The sequence below is a fragment of the Triticum dicoccoides genome, chromosome 2A, assembly GCF_002162155.2.
Source record: "Triticum dicoccoides isolate Atlit2015 ecotype Zavitan chromosome 2A, WEW_v2.0, whole genome shotgun sequence".
In the NCBI taxonomy this organism is placed as follows: Eukaryota; Viridiplantae; Streptophyta; class Magnoliopsida; order Poales; family Poaceae; genus Triticum; species Triticum dicoccoides.
Genome location: NC_041382.1, coordinates 669,623,686 through 669,642,067, shown reverse-complemented (window position 1 = coordinate 669,642,067; position 18,382 = coordinate 669,623,686). Strand labels below are relative to the sequence as shown.

Genomic DNA, 18,382 nt, shown 5'->3' with positions numbered 1-18,382 from the left:
TCGTGCTGTATGTAGGGGATTCAGTTGGGTGGTAATTCATGACCGGGTAGTCTATCAATGTGGTTGCAGATGCTCTTGGGTCGCCTTAATGAATCCTCTGGAAATAGTAAAACCAGGGAAACATCATTTTGATGAGCGGTTAAATATGAGAGCTACTAAACAATGTTTTTTTTAGAGTATGCCAAGTACCATATACTTTATAGAACGCGGAGAATAATGTACAAGAGGTACTAAACAATGTAATCCCAACTAATCCAGGATAACACCCTGAATATCCATAACTTAAAAGAAGCTAAAAAAAAACTTTAAAAGAAGCTCAAAAATAGTGTATCCATGATCCGTTCCATTTATATATAAACATACAGCACAACTCAGCGAGAAGCCAGTCAGCCAGCCAGCCAGCCAGCCAGGCTTAGCAGGCATCATCAGCACAAAGCATGTCATTAGCAAGCAGCTAGCTAGCGTAGGCACGTGGGGCTACATCGTAGGCCTATGATGCGCTTACAGGCCAATCAAGAGCCGGCATGAGCGTGCCACGGATAAGCTAAACAAATGCATACTCCTGCTAGAATTAGTACTACCGCATTACTAGCATCTTATGCTAAGCTGAGCAGAGGCCAGAAGAGCTCGCTCTATTCTATCCTGCCTCTCCTCTGCATGATCTGAACCCCCCCGTCGTACTACAGTAGTATACTACTCCTGTTCCTGTACCACAGCTCGTGAGCCGTGACAGCAAAGGAACGCCCCGCTTTTCCGTACTTTACTTACCACGGCACCCGGCAGATGATTAGATTAGATTAGATTAGATTAGAGCGCCTTTGCGTCAAACCTATCCTATCCTAGTACTCCCTCCATTTCAAAATATAGTGCGCCCGCACTTTCCGAGGTCTAACTTTAACCATAAATTTAACTAATGAGACCAACTGCGGCGAGAGAAAAAATTATATAATTAAAAACTTCTTTCGAATATGAATTCACTGATATAATTTTGCTCCCGCCGCAATCGGTCTTGTTAGTTAAATTTACGGTCAAAGTTGAAACACGGGGATAGATGAAGCACTACATTGTGGAATGGAGGGAGTACATACTAGTAGTAGTTGCAAAGGCTAACGAACGGAGGGTGCGTGCGTGCAGGGGACGAGGAGAGAAAAGCGACTGTTTCCTTCCATGGAGAGCGAGGGCGCAAGGTAAAATAATGGCGGCTTTGCGCGGAGGGGGAGAGGGAGGGGGAATACGATCGGGCACTATGCTCCGCTCCTCGGGGCGCGCGGCTGCCGGGTCATGATCGGAAAGGCCGCAGCGGCGAGGACGGTTCCCTTTCCTTTTTTCTTCTACCTTTGGCCGTCCGTAATGTCGCCATTATTGCTCCGGCGGGGGTGGCCGGCATGCCCGCGGCTTTTGTGTCAGGTAAAGCCCACGGCGACGCGACCTCCGCGCCGGCCACGCGGCCGCTAATGAGGTGCCGCTGCGGTGTTTAGGGGGGACAGACCATGATGGTTGATTGGCCGTTAGTGTGTTAAGCAAGTTGTGGGGCGGGCACGTGATCATATGCCCGTGGCAGAGCGCCAGAGCACTGCCTGCCGCTGCGTGCCAGGCGCACAGTGATACTCCTAGTTGGATTACTGCGGTGGCAGTAAGTTGTTGCACATTTCAAAGAAAATTTCCCGCGGCAGGCAGGCAGGAGGCATCGCCGGCGGCAGTGAGGGAAGGGAATCGCACGCCCGTTTACCTCATGGGCACCGGGCGGGCGGGGCGGGCGTCATCGTGGGGCCTCATGATGGCGACGCCACCTATTTCTGCTCGTCCCTTGTCCCCGCTGCCACTCCCCCCGCATGTTCCGACTCCTACACCGCCCGCCTTGTCCTCCACTGCGCCACCACCATCGCTATCCAGTTCCCATTCCTGCCTGCCCGGCTTCGATCGATCACTCGGCGCGCACCATCACGACGCACGCCGCACGCGCCGCCCAGAGCTGTGCCTGCGCGTGAACTAAGCGGCCGTCGGTGCATGCGCGGGGATAGACATGGACACGCCGACGTCGTCGACGTGGGAGGAGGGCTCGCAGTCCGACTACGCCGACCTCGACGACGATGACATGCCCCTCGACCATCAGCGCGGCAGCGTGCTGCGGGCGCTGAACCTCCGCCGCGACGACGAGCACGACGATGACGCCGCCTCCGACGTGTCGTCCGAGTGCAGCGGGGAGCCCGGGAGCCCGTACGGGTCGCCGTACCCGCGCTGGCCGGTCTGCAAGCTGGCGGCGCGGATGCCGCCGCCGGCGCCGCTGCTGCAGAGGCTCGGCACGGAGGCGCGCCGCGGCGGCGCGCGTGACCGCAAGGCCGGTTGCACCGGTACGCACTTCTCTGCTGCTCTCTGTTCTTGGCTCCTGCCCATTGTAGGTATGCTAATGCGCTAATGTACTCGTGGGTGTGGGCTGGCAGAGTTGCAGCTGATGAAGGAGAGGTTCTCGAAGCTCCTGCTCGGGGAGGACATGTCCGGCGGCGGCAAGGGTGTCTCCACCGCCGCCGCCATCTCTAACGCCATCACCAACCTCTACGGTAAGCAATCAAGCACGCCCGTCCACGTTTGTTTGGAGGAGGTTAATTACCAAGAGAACAGAGGACGTCCCCTGATACTCTGATAGCATCCGCTGCTTCCTCTGCTCGCAGCGACCGTTTTCGGGAGCTGCCACAGGCTGGAGCCGCTGCCGGTGGAGAAGAAGTCGATGTGGCGGCGGGAGATGGACTGCCTGCTCTCCGTCTGCGACTACATCGTCGAGTTCTTCCCGTCCAAGGACATCCTGCCCGACGGCACGACCCGAGAGGTGAAGAATCGAAACATCACCACCATGGCTTCGAAACATACAACTTCCATGTCACTGATGACAAAGCATTCTGGTTCTGTCAGGTGATGGCGACCAGGCCGAGATCCGACATCTACGTCAACCTCCCGGCGCTCGAGAAGCTCGACGACATGCTGCTCGTAAGATCCGAGCCCATTTCCTCCTTCGCGCCTTCCAAGAATTTGCTGCTCACGTGGGCTTAATTTGATTTGATTGATGATGCGCGCGCAGGAGATCCTGGACGGCTTCCAGAAGACGGAATTCTGGTACCTCAACGACAAGGCGCACAAGGACAGCTGCGACGACTCGGCGCCCTGCCGTCCGGCGAGCCACCGCGGCGAGGAGCGGTGGTGGCTACCGGTGCCGTGCGTCACCAAGTCCGGGCTCACGGAGCCGGCCCGGCGGGACCTGCGGCAGAAGCACGACTGCGCGAGCCAGATCCACAAGGCGGCCATGGCCATCAACAACGGCATCCTCGCCGAGATCAAGATCCCAGAATCGTACACGCAGACGCTTCCCAAGGTGGGTCAGGGTGGCAGCCTCAAACCTCCCGCCATGAAACTGAAACTTTTCTTTTAGTTTCCCGATCGCGATTCCTCTGACAAAGGTTGCTGGTACCCAAATGTGCAGTGCGGGCGGGCGAGCGTGGGCGACGCCATCTACCGGGGCATGTCGTTCCCGGGCAAGTTCTCGCCGGAGTACCTGCTGGACTGCCTGGAGCTGTCGTCGGAGCACGAGGCCCTGGAGGCGGCGGACCGCGTGGAGGCGGCAATGCACGTGTGGCGGCGCAAGGCGGGGCACGGCCACGCTCGGTCGCCGTGGGGCGCCGTCAAGGACCTCATGGAGTCGGACAAGAACGTGATGCTGGCGAGCCGGGCCGAGGACGCCCTGCTCTGCCTCAAGCACCGCTTCCCCGGCCTCTCCCAGACCACGCTCGACGCCAGCAAGATACAGCACAACAAGGTCGGCAACCATGATCACCACACCAAAGCTTTTCGATCTGATTACAGGCTTGAATTGTGAAAAATTGTGATGTGATGAATCTGTTCTTGTGGCGCAGGACGTCGGGCAGGCCGTGCTGGAGAGCTACTCCAGGGTGCTGGAGAGCCTGGCGTACACCATAGTGACATGTATAGACGACGTTCTTTTCGCCGACGAGTCGGCGAGGAAGATCGGATGATGATCATTCGTTCATCCTGCCCGGACCTGGACCTGGACCAGAAAACCAAAATGCTGGTCCATACACCCGTCCAACAATATGTACATTATGCCATAACATGTAGTGCTAGTACACTAATGGAAGATAGCAGCATGAGCACAGTAGGCTACTCCCCTAGCATAGCCATGCTTGGGGCTACATTCATTCCAATCCCATGGCCCCTCAGTTGCATTGCATTCTGTATCATGACAATGGATGCGTACAGTATCACTTGTCACTTGTGAATGTTCCTCTAGCATATGGATGGGCATGGGCCTCTCAAGTTGGCAGCTGACATGATTCACCAGAGTATGAACATATCATAAACAGGGAGAATTATATATCCTGCCCTTGAGGGAAATTATTCTTCAGACAGTTAAGGGAACAATCTATACACACCCAAACTCAATCTCCTATTCTCACACCTGTACAGCCAACAACATCAAGTGAGAAGAAAAGCATAACCAAACAATTCCTAGTGTCTGGAACCACATTTATTCAAGATTATACAACTAACAGCACCGGGCTGTGAAAAAAAAACTGTTATTCGCTCCATCAAAAGGGGATTCAACCCTATCATGATGAACTGCCTAACTCTATAATCTTTTTGAGATCTCATCTATCATACTCACTTCACTTCTCCTTACCTCCTTATAACAGATCATTGCTGCATCCTCACCTTCTCTATAAAAGAAAACACTGCTGAATCTATAAAATCCTTTTCAGTTTTTTCCGATGTAACCTTTTTTCCCCCATACTACCAAAAGGCCGGGTTTGATCAGGTGTAACTTCATGGATGACTACAAAGATCTACAGTCTTAAAACCACAGGTCAAATACCATCTCCTCCAGTAAGTCGTCAAGCATACCATCCCACACATCAATAACAGCGTCTTCGGCATCGCACCGAAGGTCCATCCATGGTCCACTTTCCAAGTCTTTCAGCACCACCTCATCTAACGTTTTTGGAGTTTCAGTATCATCGACAAGGCAATCGATGCACTTAGCCACCTCTCTAACGAGTTCCATCCCCAGAGGTGCTGGCCTCACGTTTTTCTTCAGAAAAGCTACCCATGGGTCAGCGCCGAAGAAATCATCGCTTATCTTGAGAAGGACTTCCTCAACACAATCAAAAAGAAGAACCACATCGTCTGTCAGGCAGTATGACATTCCTATTTCAGCCAATACAGATGTCTCAAGCACTGACACATCCGTATACCACCTCTCCGAACAGCCCCCGGCCAGCGATTCTGACGCTTCTAGCACAGACTTAATGAAGGAAACCCTTTCATTTTTATCATAAAGAACAGGAGTCTGCAACGTCTCAGATGGAGTGTCAAGTTCTTCGAAAAGAACTCTTGAGCTAGGCATGGACAACTCATCTGCAAGCACACACAATTTTTTCTGTCATCAATCGATTGCAAAAGCAAAAAAAAAAGGTGGAATTTCTTATTTTCACTCAAGTACCTTGCTTTCGAGTTTTATGGCTGGGACTGGTACTATTTGCCAAGGAAGGGTCCAGAACCGAGTGTGGACTCAGTTTCTCCTCTTTTTCATCAGCATTCTCGGGCAGGCAAGCAAATGTCAACATGGATGGCTTGGCTAATCGAACGACTGCTGATGGACTGCAATCGTCTTGTTCCTCAACGGGGTCCTCAGGAGAATGCACAGTAACTTCTGGTAACACATTCACAGGATGTGGTTCTTCGGAAGATAACTTCAGTAGAGGGGGAAAGTTTATTCATCAACTTTCTGTAGAAAAACAGCTCAACTTTGTATCAAAATTGCTAAGAGGTATGACTTACCTTTTCTGAATTTATTAGTTCAAATCTTTCACTTGAAGTTTCGGTCTCGGTAGAGAGTTGTAGGTTTTCCACTGTATCCTGCATGTTCTTAACATCTGCAAACAAATGGATGTGTATATTACATTACAACAACAAAAAACTAAAGCTGAAGAGAAGGGATCTTACACTTTATAATACATGAGCAACGTACCTTCATCAATTAGCTCCTGAGAAATAGTGTGCTCCTCCAATACATGGTTGCCATGATCTGTCCTGAGTTCATTCAACTCTTTACTAGCTGATGAAGAGCTTGCATTGGTCGATTCTGTCTCCTGGTCTTCGCTTGGTGGGCTAAAATTTGCTGAACTATCATCTTGCTCAATTATTTGTGAACTTGAGTCTGTAGCTTCCTGAGATATACTAATGCCCTCCTCTGGAGGGGAATGACTGGGAGAAAATGCCTCATCCTCCGGATGTGAAATTAATCTCCTAATGGATTCTGATTTATGTAGAGTCTGAGAAATGTCTTCATCTTGATTGTCTAGCTTCTCAATGAGATGCTTCCTAGCCTTTTCATAGGAAAAAGAGCCGACACCATGAGTGGCATCATTCCCCATGCCAATTCCACTATCTCTAAAGTTTGTTTTCTTGTCAACAACAATGGATGGTTCCTTAGCTATCTCACAGTCAGAAGAATCTGTACTTTCTGAACTTATCGACATACTTTCGACAGCAAACTGCTTGGGTGGATCAGCATTGTGGAAAGTACTACTACTCATGGTGGCAAGCTTTAGCCTCCTTCTAAGCTCTCTAAGAGAGAAATGGTGAGGAGCTTTGCCACTTTTAACCTGACCTGGCATATTATTATGATTTGATAGTGGTGAAGAAGTTACACTACTTGAGATAAGGCTACCCTGACTTCTTGCAGGACTTGGCTTCAAGATTACTATTGTGCTAAGGCCACGGGAAGTGTCATTTAGCTGTGATGGTTTCCTCATGACTAACTTATCCTCTTGCAAGAAAGAATTATACTTTCTTTGCACTTTACTTGGTGAAACCTCCGACTGCTCTATGCCGTTAGTCGCAACTTGCAACTTATTTACTTCATCAGATTCCGTGGGTTCTAACTTGGGACCTCCTAGGGATGTATAGAGGTTTTGGAGGCACTGTAACAATCTAGAGCTCGGGTCTCGCAGAAGCATCAGAAACAACTCTTTGTTTGAGCTCAGCAGCTGCAGTGCATCAACCAATTCTTTGGACCTAGCTTCGCCGCTGCTGGTTATGTAGTCTGCATTCGCTGATTGATGGCTTATTACCGCTTCGGCCACATCTTCTAGTGCTTTCTGAATAACACAGGGTATCCGACTGGTATGTGCACCAGCATCAGCATTGTTCTCTTGGTCAACTGAATAAGAAATGTTACCGGATTTAACAGAATCGCTACTGTCTTGACTTCCATTGTGACTTCTGTAAATTTCCATGAGACTCGCAGCCAAGTTTAGGTCAATCTCAGATCCTTCAGGCAGATTCACAGACTTAACATCACTAGAGAATATCCCCAGCGTATTTCTTTCTGTTTGCTTCAAGGGCTGTGTGCCACTGGCCATCTCTTCTTCCATCAGTGCTCTAATACTTGGCCTGCCGGCATAAATTGTTTCAGCACCATGGTCTCTGTCATTCTGAGAAAAGGCAATTGATTGTATTCGCAGTTATTTTCAAGATGTTATAAATACTTCTGACCATGTTAAACTCCAACATACCGCATATAACTAAAAATGATTGCATCTATTTTGTGCGCTAATAAATTTGATATCACATAGTACTCTGCCATACCTAAAATATTCATACATAAGTGTCTTCAAAAGCTTAAAGAAGTTCCAAAATTACCACATTTTGAGGTTTATAGCGCTATTTTGTGCTCCCTCCGTCCCAAAATGAGTGTAATCAAGAACTAAAGCCACGACACTTATTTTGGGACAGAGAGAGTACTTCCTATGTGAAAAACTGGAAAATAATACGTAGTTTTCAGTCGATTCAAAACTTACATCTGCAGCCGTGATTCTATTGTAATCTTCAGAACCTTTTAGACCCCTTTTAACTGCACAAAGCACACAGTTTATTTTTAGCAAATTCATGGACCAGATAATACATCAACTCATACTAGTATAGTGCAGATAAGGAATGTCACTGAGTTCCTCACCTGAATATGTGTTGATCCTCCGGCTCCCATCTGAAAGATATTTTTGACCGCGGCGGAAGTCGAACATGCGGATCAGCCCCGACATACAACCTACCTGAACCTTCTCGTTCCGCTGCTTGTAACTTTTGTTTGCCATGTTGGGGGACAACATGGCCAAACGGTGTTATCTTGTAAGCACCCTCTTCAGAGGAGTTAACCTGAATGCATAAAGCACACGCGTAAACCGAAAGTTGTGTGAACACTGAACAGCACAAAATTAGGAATATATAATGGCAACCAAAGCTTCCCTTTTTCCACTCTCCCAATTCCCAACAACTCACTCTCTCAAAAAGAAAAAAAGTCCCAACAGCTCAGATTTTCAAAGTATGTTCCAATTAGTGAATGGTGGCATAACTAACTACATAAACAAATACAGCGCACCAAATAAATGAATGAGAAATGGTACAAAGACCCAAAAGACAAAGACCATATCGAAAAGAGGCAAGGATCACATTGCACCTACCGGATGCAAATGTCGGCTTCAACGTGGTTAGAGTTACAGGTTTCCGTGTTTAGTATTGTTTTCTTCAGTGAGCTTAACCGTGTCACAAGAACTTGAAAGAACCAAAGGAGCAAAATTTGACGCGCGAAGCTCTTCGGAGTATTGAAAAGGCAAACATGCCACATATTTGGTAAAAAAAAAGTAGAGAGAGAAGTTTTCCGGGGTATCCGAAAGGTAAATAAGAAGAACAGATTAACTGAAACTGGAGAGGCAGAAGTATTTTGGAGTATCGAAAAGGCAAACTGGTGAACTCTGAAGATTTCAACTCAGTCCCCCCTCATTCAGTGATAACGAAAGGAAGGGTTGTCATGTTGGACTAATTATCTCCCAAAGCATACGAAGAACCGCTGCTAGCTGGCCGAAATGCCCGTTCTATAAAAACAATATAGTACCACCAAAATGGACTTTGCCTTTGCGTCATTGATTAAAAAACAGAGCACCGACGGAGCACTACAACAAGCTGAAAGTTGTGTTTGTATTGGGCCAAGTTAATCAGACTGTCTAGCCAGATGTTGAAAAATCAAGATCAAGATTGGTTAATTTACCTGTTTACCGGCGAGTATTGATCACAGAACCCACCAGGTGACGACCCGGTTGTCGCCCTGACCACTGTTCTTGGAGAACGGCCTGCTGAATCGTCTGAATCGCCTTGTGTTCCGCCTCTGTAAACTCGGCACCAATATTCAGAGATTAACTCAGAATCCGACCTCTGGGCTTTCAACGATGAAGAAACCAACTGAAGACGGGCGGAGACAGATTGGAATGATCTTCTGACGGAGCAGGAAACCCTCCTTGTTATTGCCGTGCCTCCTCGAGAAACTTGGCACGCCGGAGAGGAATACCTCGGAAGGATGGCCCCCGCCCCAGGCTTGGAATCCACGTCCAGAATCGAGAAACTTGGCACGCCGGAGAGGAATACCTCGGAAGGATCTACACACGCCGAAGGAAGGAGGAGGGCGGGGCAAACATGCAGGCCACGCCTCCGGCGGAGTCTCAGTCCTTCTCCTTCGGCCTCCGGCGATTCAGAATCTCACAGGCAGGAAAGACCCGAGCGCCCGAACAATCTCTGATTGATCCTCCGTTTCTTGGCAGCGGGCCGGCGAAACACGCCGACGGCGGCGCCGGGATCGAATTAATTCCCCGGGCCTTCAGAGATGGAAGGAAACAACCCGAATGCGGATGGACAGATACTCACAGCCCCTTCCTTTTTCTTCACAGGACCGTGTGGGAAATTAGTTGCCTTTTTCTGATGATGGTGATCCTTCTTTCCCCCTCTGTGCCCCTCAGCAAACAGAGCCGTCCGTGGCCATGGGGGCGCATGCACGGCTCCTCCTTAGCAATCGGCAGGCTTCTTGGGACGTGGAACCCCTTGCCCTCACTGCCTACTCTGCTCTCCTACCACCATCGCTCTCTCTTCTCTCTCTCTCTCTGTCTCTCTGATGACGACGGAGGGGCAGCGGATTAAAAGAGGGGGGTTTGGATTTGATATATGCCTCAGTTTTGGTATGTCCCTCGTGTCCATACTACTCCCTCCGTCACGGTTCAGTAGACGCAAATTTTTTGAGACCTAGGTGGTTATCTATTGGTTGTGAGATGGACTAAGAAATAGCATTCACACTACGCATGCATATAGAAATAGTATATCGGAGTGCTAATTAGCTACTAGAAATAAATGCAATGCGCCCTAAACCTTGTCTATTATGGAAACGCACGCAAATTTAACTGTGCCTTCTAAACTATGACAGAGGGAGTACGTCAATAGCTGCTCCATCAAGCTCAACACGTAGTGACATAAATCTTGACACATACACCCCTGAACATGACACTATATACTACTTCCTCCATTCTGATTTACTCGTCATGGGTTTAGTTCAAAATCGGAACGAAGGAAGTACTAGATTGGACAATAGACATGAAGTGGTAAAACATCATCATCATCATCATCATCATCATTATAATACATATTATTATAATTTATGATTGTTAAGTCCATTTGTGTTTCTATATAAGAATAGCTACCGTGCAAAACATATTCATAATGTCACATCTAAACAAGCATGACCAAAGTTTCCCCGAATGAGAAGTGGGGGAATTAAAAGGGTTTGAGAGGCTAGCAGGACAAGTTGATAGCTAACCAATTGGTAGATAATTATTATTTTTTGGCTTGCCTGCATACTGGCCGATAATCTTTGGCACCAAACCATCAGTTTCTAAAAGCGCAATGTATTAAAACACTTTCTAAACATGAAGCCCGGGTGGCTCGACGTCCTAATAAATAACGCGCTACCGATAAGTGGGGTGCTTTACAGCTGAATGACACTGTGGTTGTCGACAGGTGATGCCTTGTCATTTTTTTCATTGTCACCTTGCAAGCATATGGGGTTACTTCACTAGAAGCCAAGCGATGAGGATGTCGGGGCGATGACGGGAGGGAAACCTCGTATGCTCCTTGTAGATGATGGGTTTTATTCACCATTACTTGTTACCACTTCCAATTGCTGTTAGAGCTTTTCTCAATCTTCGTACACAATCTTTTAGTACTTTGCATGAAGTTTACATAAAACGTAGAAAGGAACATGGAGTAAGCAGGGCGAATTACTTGTGCAAAGTATTGAGTTTTATATATGCGCTCACTGTTTGTGGTCATGTTTTCCTTTTGGGTGTGTCGAGTATGCTTGTGCACATTTCCAAACAACCCCTCTCCTTGGAGCACCGAGCATTCAACATGAACCACGGAAGGGAGCCTGACTGTGCAACCTTTGTGACAAGAGATGTTTTTTTTTTGCCGTGACAAGTTGAATTCAAATGTCAAATTTCATCTTCTAATTCAGACTAACTGCAGCTTTCACTAGCTCATTTGAGTGAAAAATGATTACTAGAGTGCACAATGATTGGAATATACAACTATTCTACCTTAATTAACCGGAGTTACATTCAAAGAAAAGTCTTAATTACGATGAATTATTTAGGACAAAAAATTAAATTTATCACTAATCTATCTGGTTTTTTCTTGCAAGTAGTATCTCTCTGACTTCCTGGTTAATTAACCAATCCATGTTGGTTTTGTCTGTCCAGAAAAGGGATTATTTAGCACAATAAATAAGTTTCAGAAACGATTACGATACAACCATTATGTTTCAATTAATTAGAATTCTCTCCAGTTTAAGAAGAAAAAGCCTTACGCTGAATTATTCATGATAATGTATAAATTTACCCTCAATCTCTCCAGCCTTTTCATGCAAAGCAATATCTCTCTCATTAAATATATACTTTTTGGTTGGTTTCCTCAATAGCTCTGACCAATATTTTCAGGCGAATGGGAACAACCTGAAGGTTGCATTCATAATTTCCTCTGTGAGCGCCACAGCGGCAGCAGGTGTCATCATCCGATTCTTAATTCCGAGGATGTGACAAACCAACTAGAATAAGATTCGCCAGAAACCAGTTGGATTAGCATGGGATATAAGAAGAAGCGTCTAACTAAAGCATCCCGGCATCACCCGTTTCTTTTCCTTGATTCTTTTTCCATGTCAGAAAACATGTCTTAGTATCAGAGTAGTATGTCATTCGTACACCTCATATTGTACACAGTTTCTTTACTTTCGCCTGTGTACACGCGGCCGGAAACAGTGGGCCTCCTCGTATACATACTATATAGTACGGTACAGAGAGGCGTACGTACGTGGCTGGTCTGGATGGCTCTACACGACCGTAACAAACATGCGTGTGTACTTCTGCCGGCAGTCGTACGTCGGGTTAGCGCGATGGAAGGAAGGTCGGGGCGTACGTGGACCGCGACCCGGTCCGACGGCGGTGGATGCATGCAGTGCAGCATGGAGGCGTTGGCGGAGGGGTCGCTGTCGCGCGTGTCGGCCGGTGGGCTTTGCAAGCGACCGTGCATCATGTATGCGTACGCCGCGCTGGGCGACCGGCCGGTATTTTATTCCGGCGACATCTCAACCTTCCCCTCCTTCCTCGAGCCCTCCCTCAGAGCTGCCCCGAGTTGCTTTTCCGTTTTACAAACGTACGTCATCGACCGCCGGGACGACGGCGAGGTTCGTCGGCCGTTCTTCAGCGGATGCATCAGGCGCAGGCAGCACCGTGCACCGGTGCAAGTACGCGAGCCGTCGACAGGAGGCTCCGCTTTCTCCGCGCGCGCGCACGCTCGGCCGGCACGCGTCTGCGACAGTGCGCGTGGCATCCGCACGGCGACGCCGACCGCTGTCCGCCGCTAGGTGGGCGATCGATTCCATTTCCATCACGTACGCGTCGCCCCTGGGCTGGCTAATCAGTCGGCCTCGTCGCGAAGAAAAAGGGTGGCGATTTGGATATATCATTCCTGTTCCATCGGTCAGTCGCCTAACAGCCCGGGGTTTTGTTGCCAAGCGTACTTATGTTCGACGCCAACGCCTCACCCGCCGTTCATCTTTTGTCCCCGTTCAGCTGTCCGCGCGTCAGACCAAGAACTAAAACTGGTCGTTACGGCGTCCTAGTCCAAACCCAACCCCATGCAAGATGCAACTGCCCATCGATCTCGATCTCTTCTCCACAGCTCTAAAGTACAAAGGAACACAAGCATCTCTGTCTTGCGTGCTCTGATGCAACCCCCCTCCGTCCCTTTTTTGTTTGTTTTCTTTCAGGGATGGTCTGATGTATCCTTCACTCCTTCCTTGCCACCAGTTTTGACAGAGAATGGTCAGTTTGGTAGAGTACAAGTATTTATTGATCCAGTTCTATTATCAAAGTTCGCCGGAAATACACAGCATCTTAAACATAATAAAAATTACATCGAGATTCTAAGACCACCAAAAGACCACTACCATCGCCGGAATGAGCCGCCAACGCGTTGCTATCACCGTTCCTCCATCCAAGCCGGACCAGCACCCTGAAGTGGCAGTCGTCGCTGTTGAAATATTGAATAGATCTGAAGCACCTGACGTCAAATCTCGTCACATGACGAGAAACCCTAACCTCACCGCCCCAAGGAGACGGCATGAATCTACGCGAGAGCTCCGTCGACTATGTCCAGATGGACGAACTTGAGTTGGATTGAACTCCGAAATAAAAACTCAAAGAAGAAGCCCCGCCATCCGCCTGAGCGCCACACCTGCAAGGATTAAAAACTCTAACCTAAACTACTAACCGAAGCGACAGGCAAAGGGAAGACGAATCTATGGGCTCGCCGGTGAAGCCTAAAGAGGAGAGTTTGCCATAGCCGCAAAGGAATAGGGCGTGGTGGGCTGGGAGGAGCTTGGTGTGTAGCAGCAGCATCCTTTTTGCCATGCGTGAAAGTATTTTTCTAAAGCTATATGAGCGGTAACAATATATATATTCTCTCCCTTTTGACCCACAAAGGTAAGAGAGAGATGGTCTACTAATCATAGACTTTTAACTAGTAGTAGAGGGATGGATATGTCACATGTGTAGCTAGCTAGCTGCAGGTGCTGTAGCAAATTTAAGGTTTTCAGATCAGCAACAGTGCATCTGTGCATGGCACGGCGTGTGCTGTTGCGCCGAGGAAGAGGAGACCAGGCGAGACGAACCCCAAACCGTAAATGAGATGCAGGGGCCAGGGAGCCATTATTGGCAAAAGCTGTTGCCACCTGACCAAATATAATTATGCACTGTGCTAGCACACCCCATTGTCCAGATAAGTTGGCCTCAATACATATCAGACATAAAGGAGACACTAGTAATGAACCCAGTTGGTGCAACAAATAATTATGTGTCATGGGTGTACGGTAGAGTTATATACACTCAAAGTGTAATCAGTCCTCCTGGGAAACAGAATGACAAAAAACAACAGCTATTTATTCATTATTATTAATCTTTTGATCCAGCTTGATGCTATCTTGTGTGTGTACCTCTTGCTATCTTCACAGGGAAATTGCTCTATTCTACGTTCTGGAAAAGTTGCTGACAGAGAGTCAAGTGATTTTGCATTGTTTTCATGCCGAGGAGCTCGTAGAGACCATCCAGATGATAAAGCTGCTAATTCAATTGCACACCCCATCCCATACTGTCCTCTGCAAGGCCTTTCTGGATAGCTGTGAGTGCCGAATACAGTTGCTGGGACACCGCTCCGACCTTCCCGCCCCCATACTCCACTCTGCAAACGAACGAGAGTCGATTGATTTCAATACAGGAATGGTAATCAATTGACGACGTGGCTGGCAGATCCCATAAGTTTTCCAATATTGCCCCAACTGGCAATTGCAGATTTTGTATGAACAATCAATGAAAGAAGATAATAAACCCTGCCTATCCTGGTACAATCATAGGCTTTGCAGAGCCAGGCCCCAACAATTCAGTGGAGCTGGTACAATCATAGAGCAAACATGAAATGCTGCTGCTACTGCTAGGCACTTAACTCATAGTTAGAGATGCAATACGTCTGATTGCCTAATTTCGTAAGCTTATAAACCCTGCCTATCCTGCCTAGATTTGGTAGTCTCATTAATCAAATACTCCCTGCTGTCATAATAAGTAATTTAAACTAAGAGCACGACACTTATTATGGAACGAAGGGGGTATGTAAATGGATACTAGTAGAAAAATAATTACTTCAAGGCTATATGGTATTTACCTTCTTCCGTGGTACACTATGGAACCAACAGGTGATAGTACAACGGCAGTCCCTGTACAGAAGACTTCATCCGCGTCAAGCAACTCATCTATCGCAATAAGGCGCTCTTCGACCTGAAAATAAAAAAGCTAGAATGTTAAATGAAAAGATCGTATCATATCTCATATTGTTGCTCCATAGATGATCCAGGCTGAAGATGAACATCCCTGTTTGAGTTACCTGGATTCCAAGATTTCGGGCAATTTCAATTATACTTCTTCTTGTGATTCCAGGAAGAATTGTTCCCGTTAATAGTGGAGTAGAAATAACATTATCCTGTCAGGAAAAATTCAATGATCACATTCCTATCAAAATCTAGTAATAAGAAAATAGTGCCAATACAACATATACAGTTTGGAGCAGTCATGGAATTAAGTAAATATCCTGGCTACTAGCATGCTAATCAGGTGATGGTATTCTGCAACTGCGCCTTGTTCAGTTCTTTCAATAGACTACGCAGATTCCCCGAGACATCATTGTCAGCGAAATCATAGGCACTAATACTCAAACTACTCTACACTGTTGTTTTCATATCCACTTGCAAAGGAAGCCAAATGGAACAAAGTACAGTACACATACCTTCACCATGAATATATTACAGGAAGAAACTTCCTCCACAAACTTCTTATGCACGGGATCCAAGTAAAGAACATCAGAATGACCTTGCGCCTTGGCTCTTCTCTGAGCACTAACAACCTGCATACAGGGATTCAACAAAAGTGCAAAGCATCAGGAACCACATAACAATATGGTAATGTTATTCCTGATCTTATCAAACCAGAGAGATCAAGATAAGCATTTATATACACCAAATTTTGAGGAAAGCTACCACTATCCTATGCAAAATTAGAGCTGAGATGCACTTAGCAGCACAACAGTAGCATGCAAGTTGAGGGTAACTGCAAAATATTGGAAGACAAACTCATATTCAGAGAACCAGGGAGTAAAGATGTACAGAAGGTAATCATGGATCAGATGAATAATATCACACTTATTACAGAGCAAGGTGTGTTACCGAAGCATAATTTCCAATTGTCTTAATATCACCAGTTCCACCAGGTGCAGCGCGGTGATATTCTTCCTCAGTCAATAAGCTAATAGGAGACAGGCCATCCTGAAAGTAAATAAGACATTGAAATATTACTGTTGGAACCATAAAAAATGGATATATGAAACTGAAAAGAAGCCAAATTCACCAACCTTGAAATAGTGACCAACTGGGCAAACATACACGACAAATGTATACTCCGGAGCAGGTGCTACACCTAGCATAGCTGCACTTCCAATCAGCAGCGGCCTGATATATAAAGAACCTTTGCCAGTGGGGGGTACCTACAATCTCATGAAGCACATAACCCATGAGAAAGGAGATATGCATCACATGTCACTGTTCAAGGAAATATGTACTTACCCAACGCTTGTTTGCCAATATAGTTTGCTTGACACCTGATAGGAACTGCTCAACGCTTGGTGCAGGCATGCATAGCCGATCTGCACCTATCCTCATCCGCAACGCGTTTTCCTCAGGGCGAAAAACAATTACCGAACCATCCTCCTTTCTGTGTGCTCTAAGACCTTCGAGCAATCCCTGCACGTTTTATAACCATGTTAGAGCATATCCAACGAAAATGGAGCAAACGAAAGCAGCGTACATATCTGAAATCAACAAGGATATTAATTACACAGCACTGTTCATCAATCATGTGGTGATTCTTCAAGGCAGAACAGGGAGGTAAACAAACCTGGCCATAATTTAAAACTGCAGCAGCGGGGTTCATCTCAATTGGCCCATACGGAACCAATTCACCCTTGGTGAACACCCCATCTGACGAACATTTCATTATATACATAAAGTCTGTCGGGACCAATTGAAATCCAAGAGTCTCCCAGTCGAAGTCGACCAGGTCCGGAGTTCCTGTGCTGGAACATGCAGCCCACATGAACAAACAATAATTCGGCAAAACAGGAAAAATGCCCATCATGGGACAGCCAGAACGCAGAAGGGAACCAAGCTTATTAGCAGCTTCTAAATGCAAATGCACACTGATGCAGTGATAGTACTACACCGATTTCTTCTAGTTTATTTACCTCCTCGTGGCTATTAAACCCTTTGACATGATCAGTTTTGGATTGTAGCAATCTTTCCTTCTTCGTTTAACTAAATAGTGGATTGTAACAATGTTTTCCTTCACTAGGTCATCAATTGTGCATAACTATGTTATAATGTAGGACAAATGAGCGGACAATAGCAACACCGCAATGCGCGAATGAATCCCCATTCTTCATAATCCATCTACAATTTTTGACTATGTTCTTGTTCTGCCAGGAACAGCAGGCAGGCCTAGTGGCTGGCGTAAACGAAAACGAAAGTGCAGCAGCGCGGAGCGCCGGGTCAAGTTGCCGTACTTGTATGACGCCGTCATCAGGGCGGAACACGGGCTGCTCCTTGCCGCAGTGCCTCGCCTGGAGACGGAGACGGCGCTGCCGGCGAATCGCTTCTGAATCTGCAGACAGCCACACTTTTTATTAGGTGTTTGATGGTTTTCCCCATAGTTGGGGACAGTACGACTTAACCGATCGCCGTGCTGCAGCAGAAAGTCGCAGATGAAAATTCGTACGGGTTGTGAGGGCAGGCGCGGATGCGGCCTGGGGCTGGGGGAGACCGCCGTGCCGCGCGGAGAAGCGGAAGCGCGGGACACCGGGGCGCGGAGGCGGAGCTCCATATTTGTATGACTCGCCGGGGCAGGGGATCGGCCGTGGGTGGGGGTAGGTTGGTTGGCTACTCGGTACGGCTGGGGAGATCAGGAGAAGGAGTCGCGGGGTGGCGGCTGCGGAACGCACGAACGGCAAGCGTGCCGGCGGGCTTGTTGACATTGGTTCGCCCGCCGGGTAGCGAAGTGGGTCGAGCCCTGTCAGTGCGGGTGCGGAGGCCGGAGGCGGCGGGGCTGACAGGGATTTGGCCATTTAGGTCCACCGGTCAGCGAGGCAGAAGCGTCTTTAGATCGGGTCTCAGGTAGGGGTAAAGCGGTCGTACTTCTCTTGCGTAAATGATAGTTTAACGAAAATGGTACTAAATCCCGAATGTTCGGATTTGACCATGGCAATTCTAGTGACTCAAAGATGTCAACGCACGACAATTTTCTGGTAAAAAAAAATAGGAAAATGTTATTGTTCAGCCAGCTGAAAACAGACT

At 47.5% G+C, this 18,382-nt stretch overlaps 3 protein-coding genes across 4 annotated transcripts; 1 reads left to right on the top strand and 2 right to left on the bottom strand.

Annotated features, from left to right (window-relative positions):
- The first annotated feature begins 1,807 nt into the window (after positions 1 to 1,807).
- Positions 1,808 to 4,227, top strand: LOC119356098 (rop guanine nucleotide exchange factor 3-like). Its single transcript, XM_037623004.1, has 7 exons — positions 1,808 to 2,351; positions 2,442 to 2,558; positions 2,670 to 2,824; positions 2,908 to 2,982; positions 3,074 to 3,364; positions 3,473 to 3,805; positions 3,903 to 4,227. The coding sequence occupies exons 1-7, from the start codon at positions 2,024 to 2,026 to the stop codon at positions 4,020 to 4,022; spliced, it is 1,419 nt and encodes a 472-aa protein (XP_037478901.1). The 5' UTR covers positions 1,808 to 2,023; the 3' UTR covers positions 4,023 to 4,227.
- Positions 4,228 to 4,411: 184 nt separating this feature from the next.
- On the bottom strand, positions 4,412 to 10,016 carry LOC119356097. 2 transcript variants are annotated; one of them, XM_037623002.1, is made up of 7 exons: positions 9,110 to 10,016; positions 8,024 to 8,220; positions 7,869 to 7,921; positions 6,035 to 7,502; positions 5,845 to 5,939; positions 5,507 to 5,756; positions 4,412 to 5,421 (listed from the first exon to the last, which is right to left on the bottom strand). In XM_037623002.1, the coding sequence occupies exons 2-7, from the start codon at positions 8,172 to 8,174 to the stop codon at positions 4,859 to 4,861; spliced, it is 2,580 nt and encodes an 859-aa protein (XP_037478899.1). In that variant the 5' UTR covers positions 8,175 to 8,220; positions 9,110 to 10,016; the 3' UTR covers positions 4,412 to 4,858. The 2 variants fall into 2 exon arrangements, with proteins under 2 accessions (XP_037478899.1, XP_037478900.1); XM_037623003.1 differs by lacking the exon at positions 9,110 to 10,016 and having other exon boundaries at positions 6,035 to 7,461; positions 8,024 to 8,063.
- A 4,244-nt stretch (positions 10,017 to 14,260) lies between these two features.
- On the bottom strand, positions 14,261 to 18,131 carry LOC119356096 (branched-chain amino acid aminotransferase 2, chloroplastic-like). Its single transcript, XM_037623001.1, has 10 exons — positions 17,808 to 18,131; positions 17,596 to 17,693; positions 16,932 to 17,109; positions 16,601 to 16,777; positions 16,390 to 16,521; positions 16,205 to 16,303; positions 15,769 to 15,885; positions 15,370 to 15,465; positions 15,151 to 15,263; positions 14,261 to 14,673 (listed from the first exon to the last, which is right to left on the bottom strand). Exons 1-10 carry the CDS (start codon positions 17,910 to 17,912, stop codon positions 14,556 to 14,558), a joined length of 1,233 nt encoding a protein of 410 aa, XP_037478898.1. The 5' UTR covers positions 17,913 to 18,131; the 3' UTR covers positions 14,261 to 14,555.
- Positions 18,132 to 18,382: the final 251 nt, after the last annotated feature.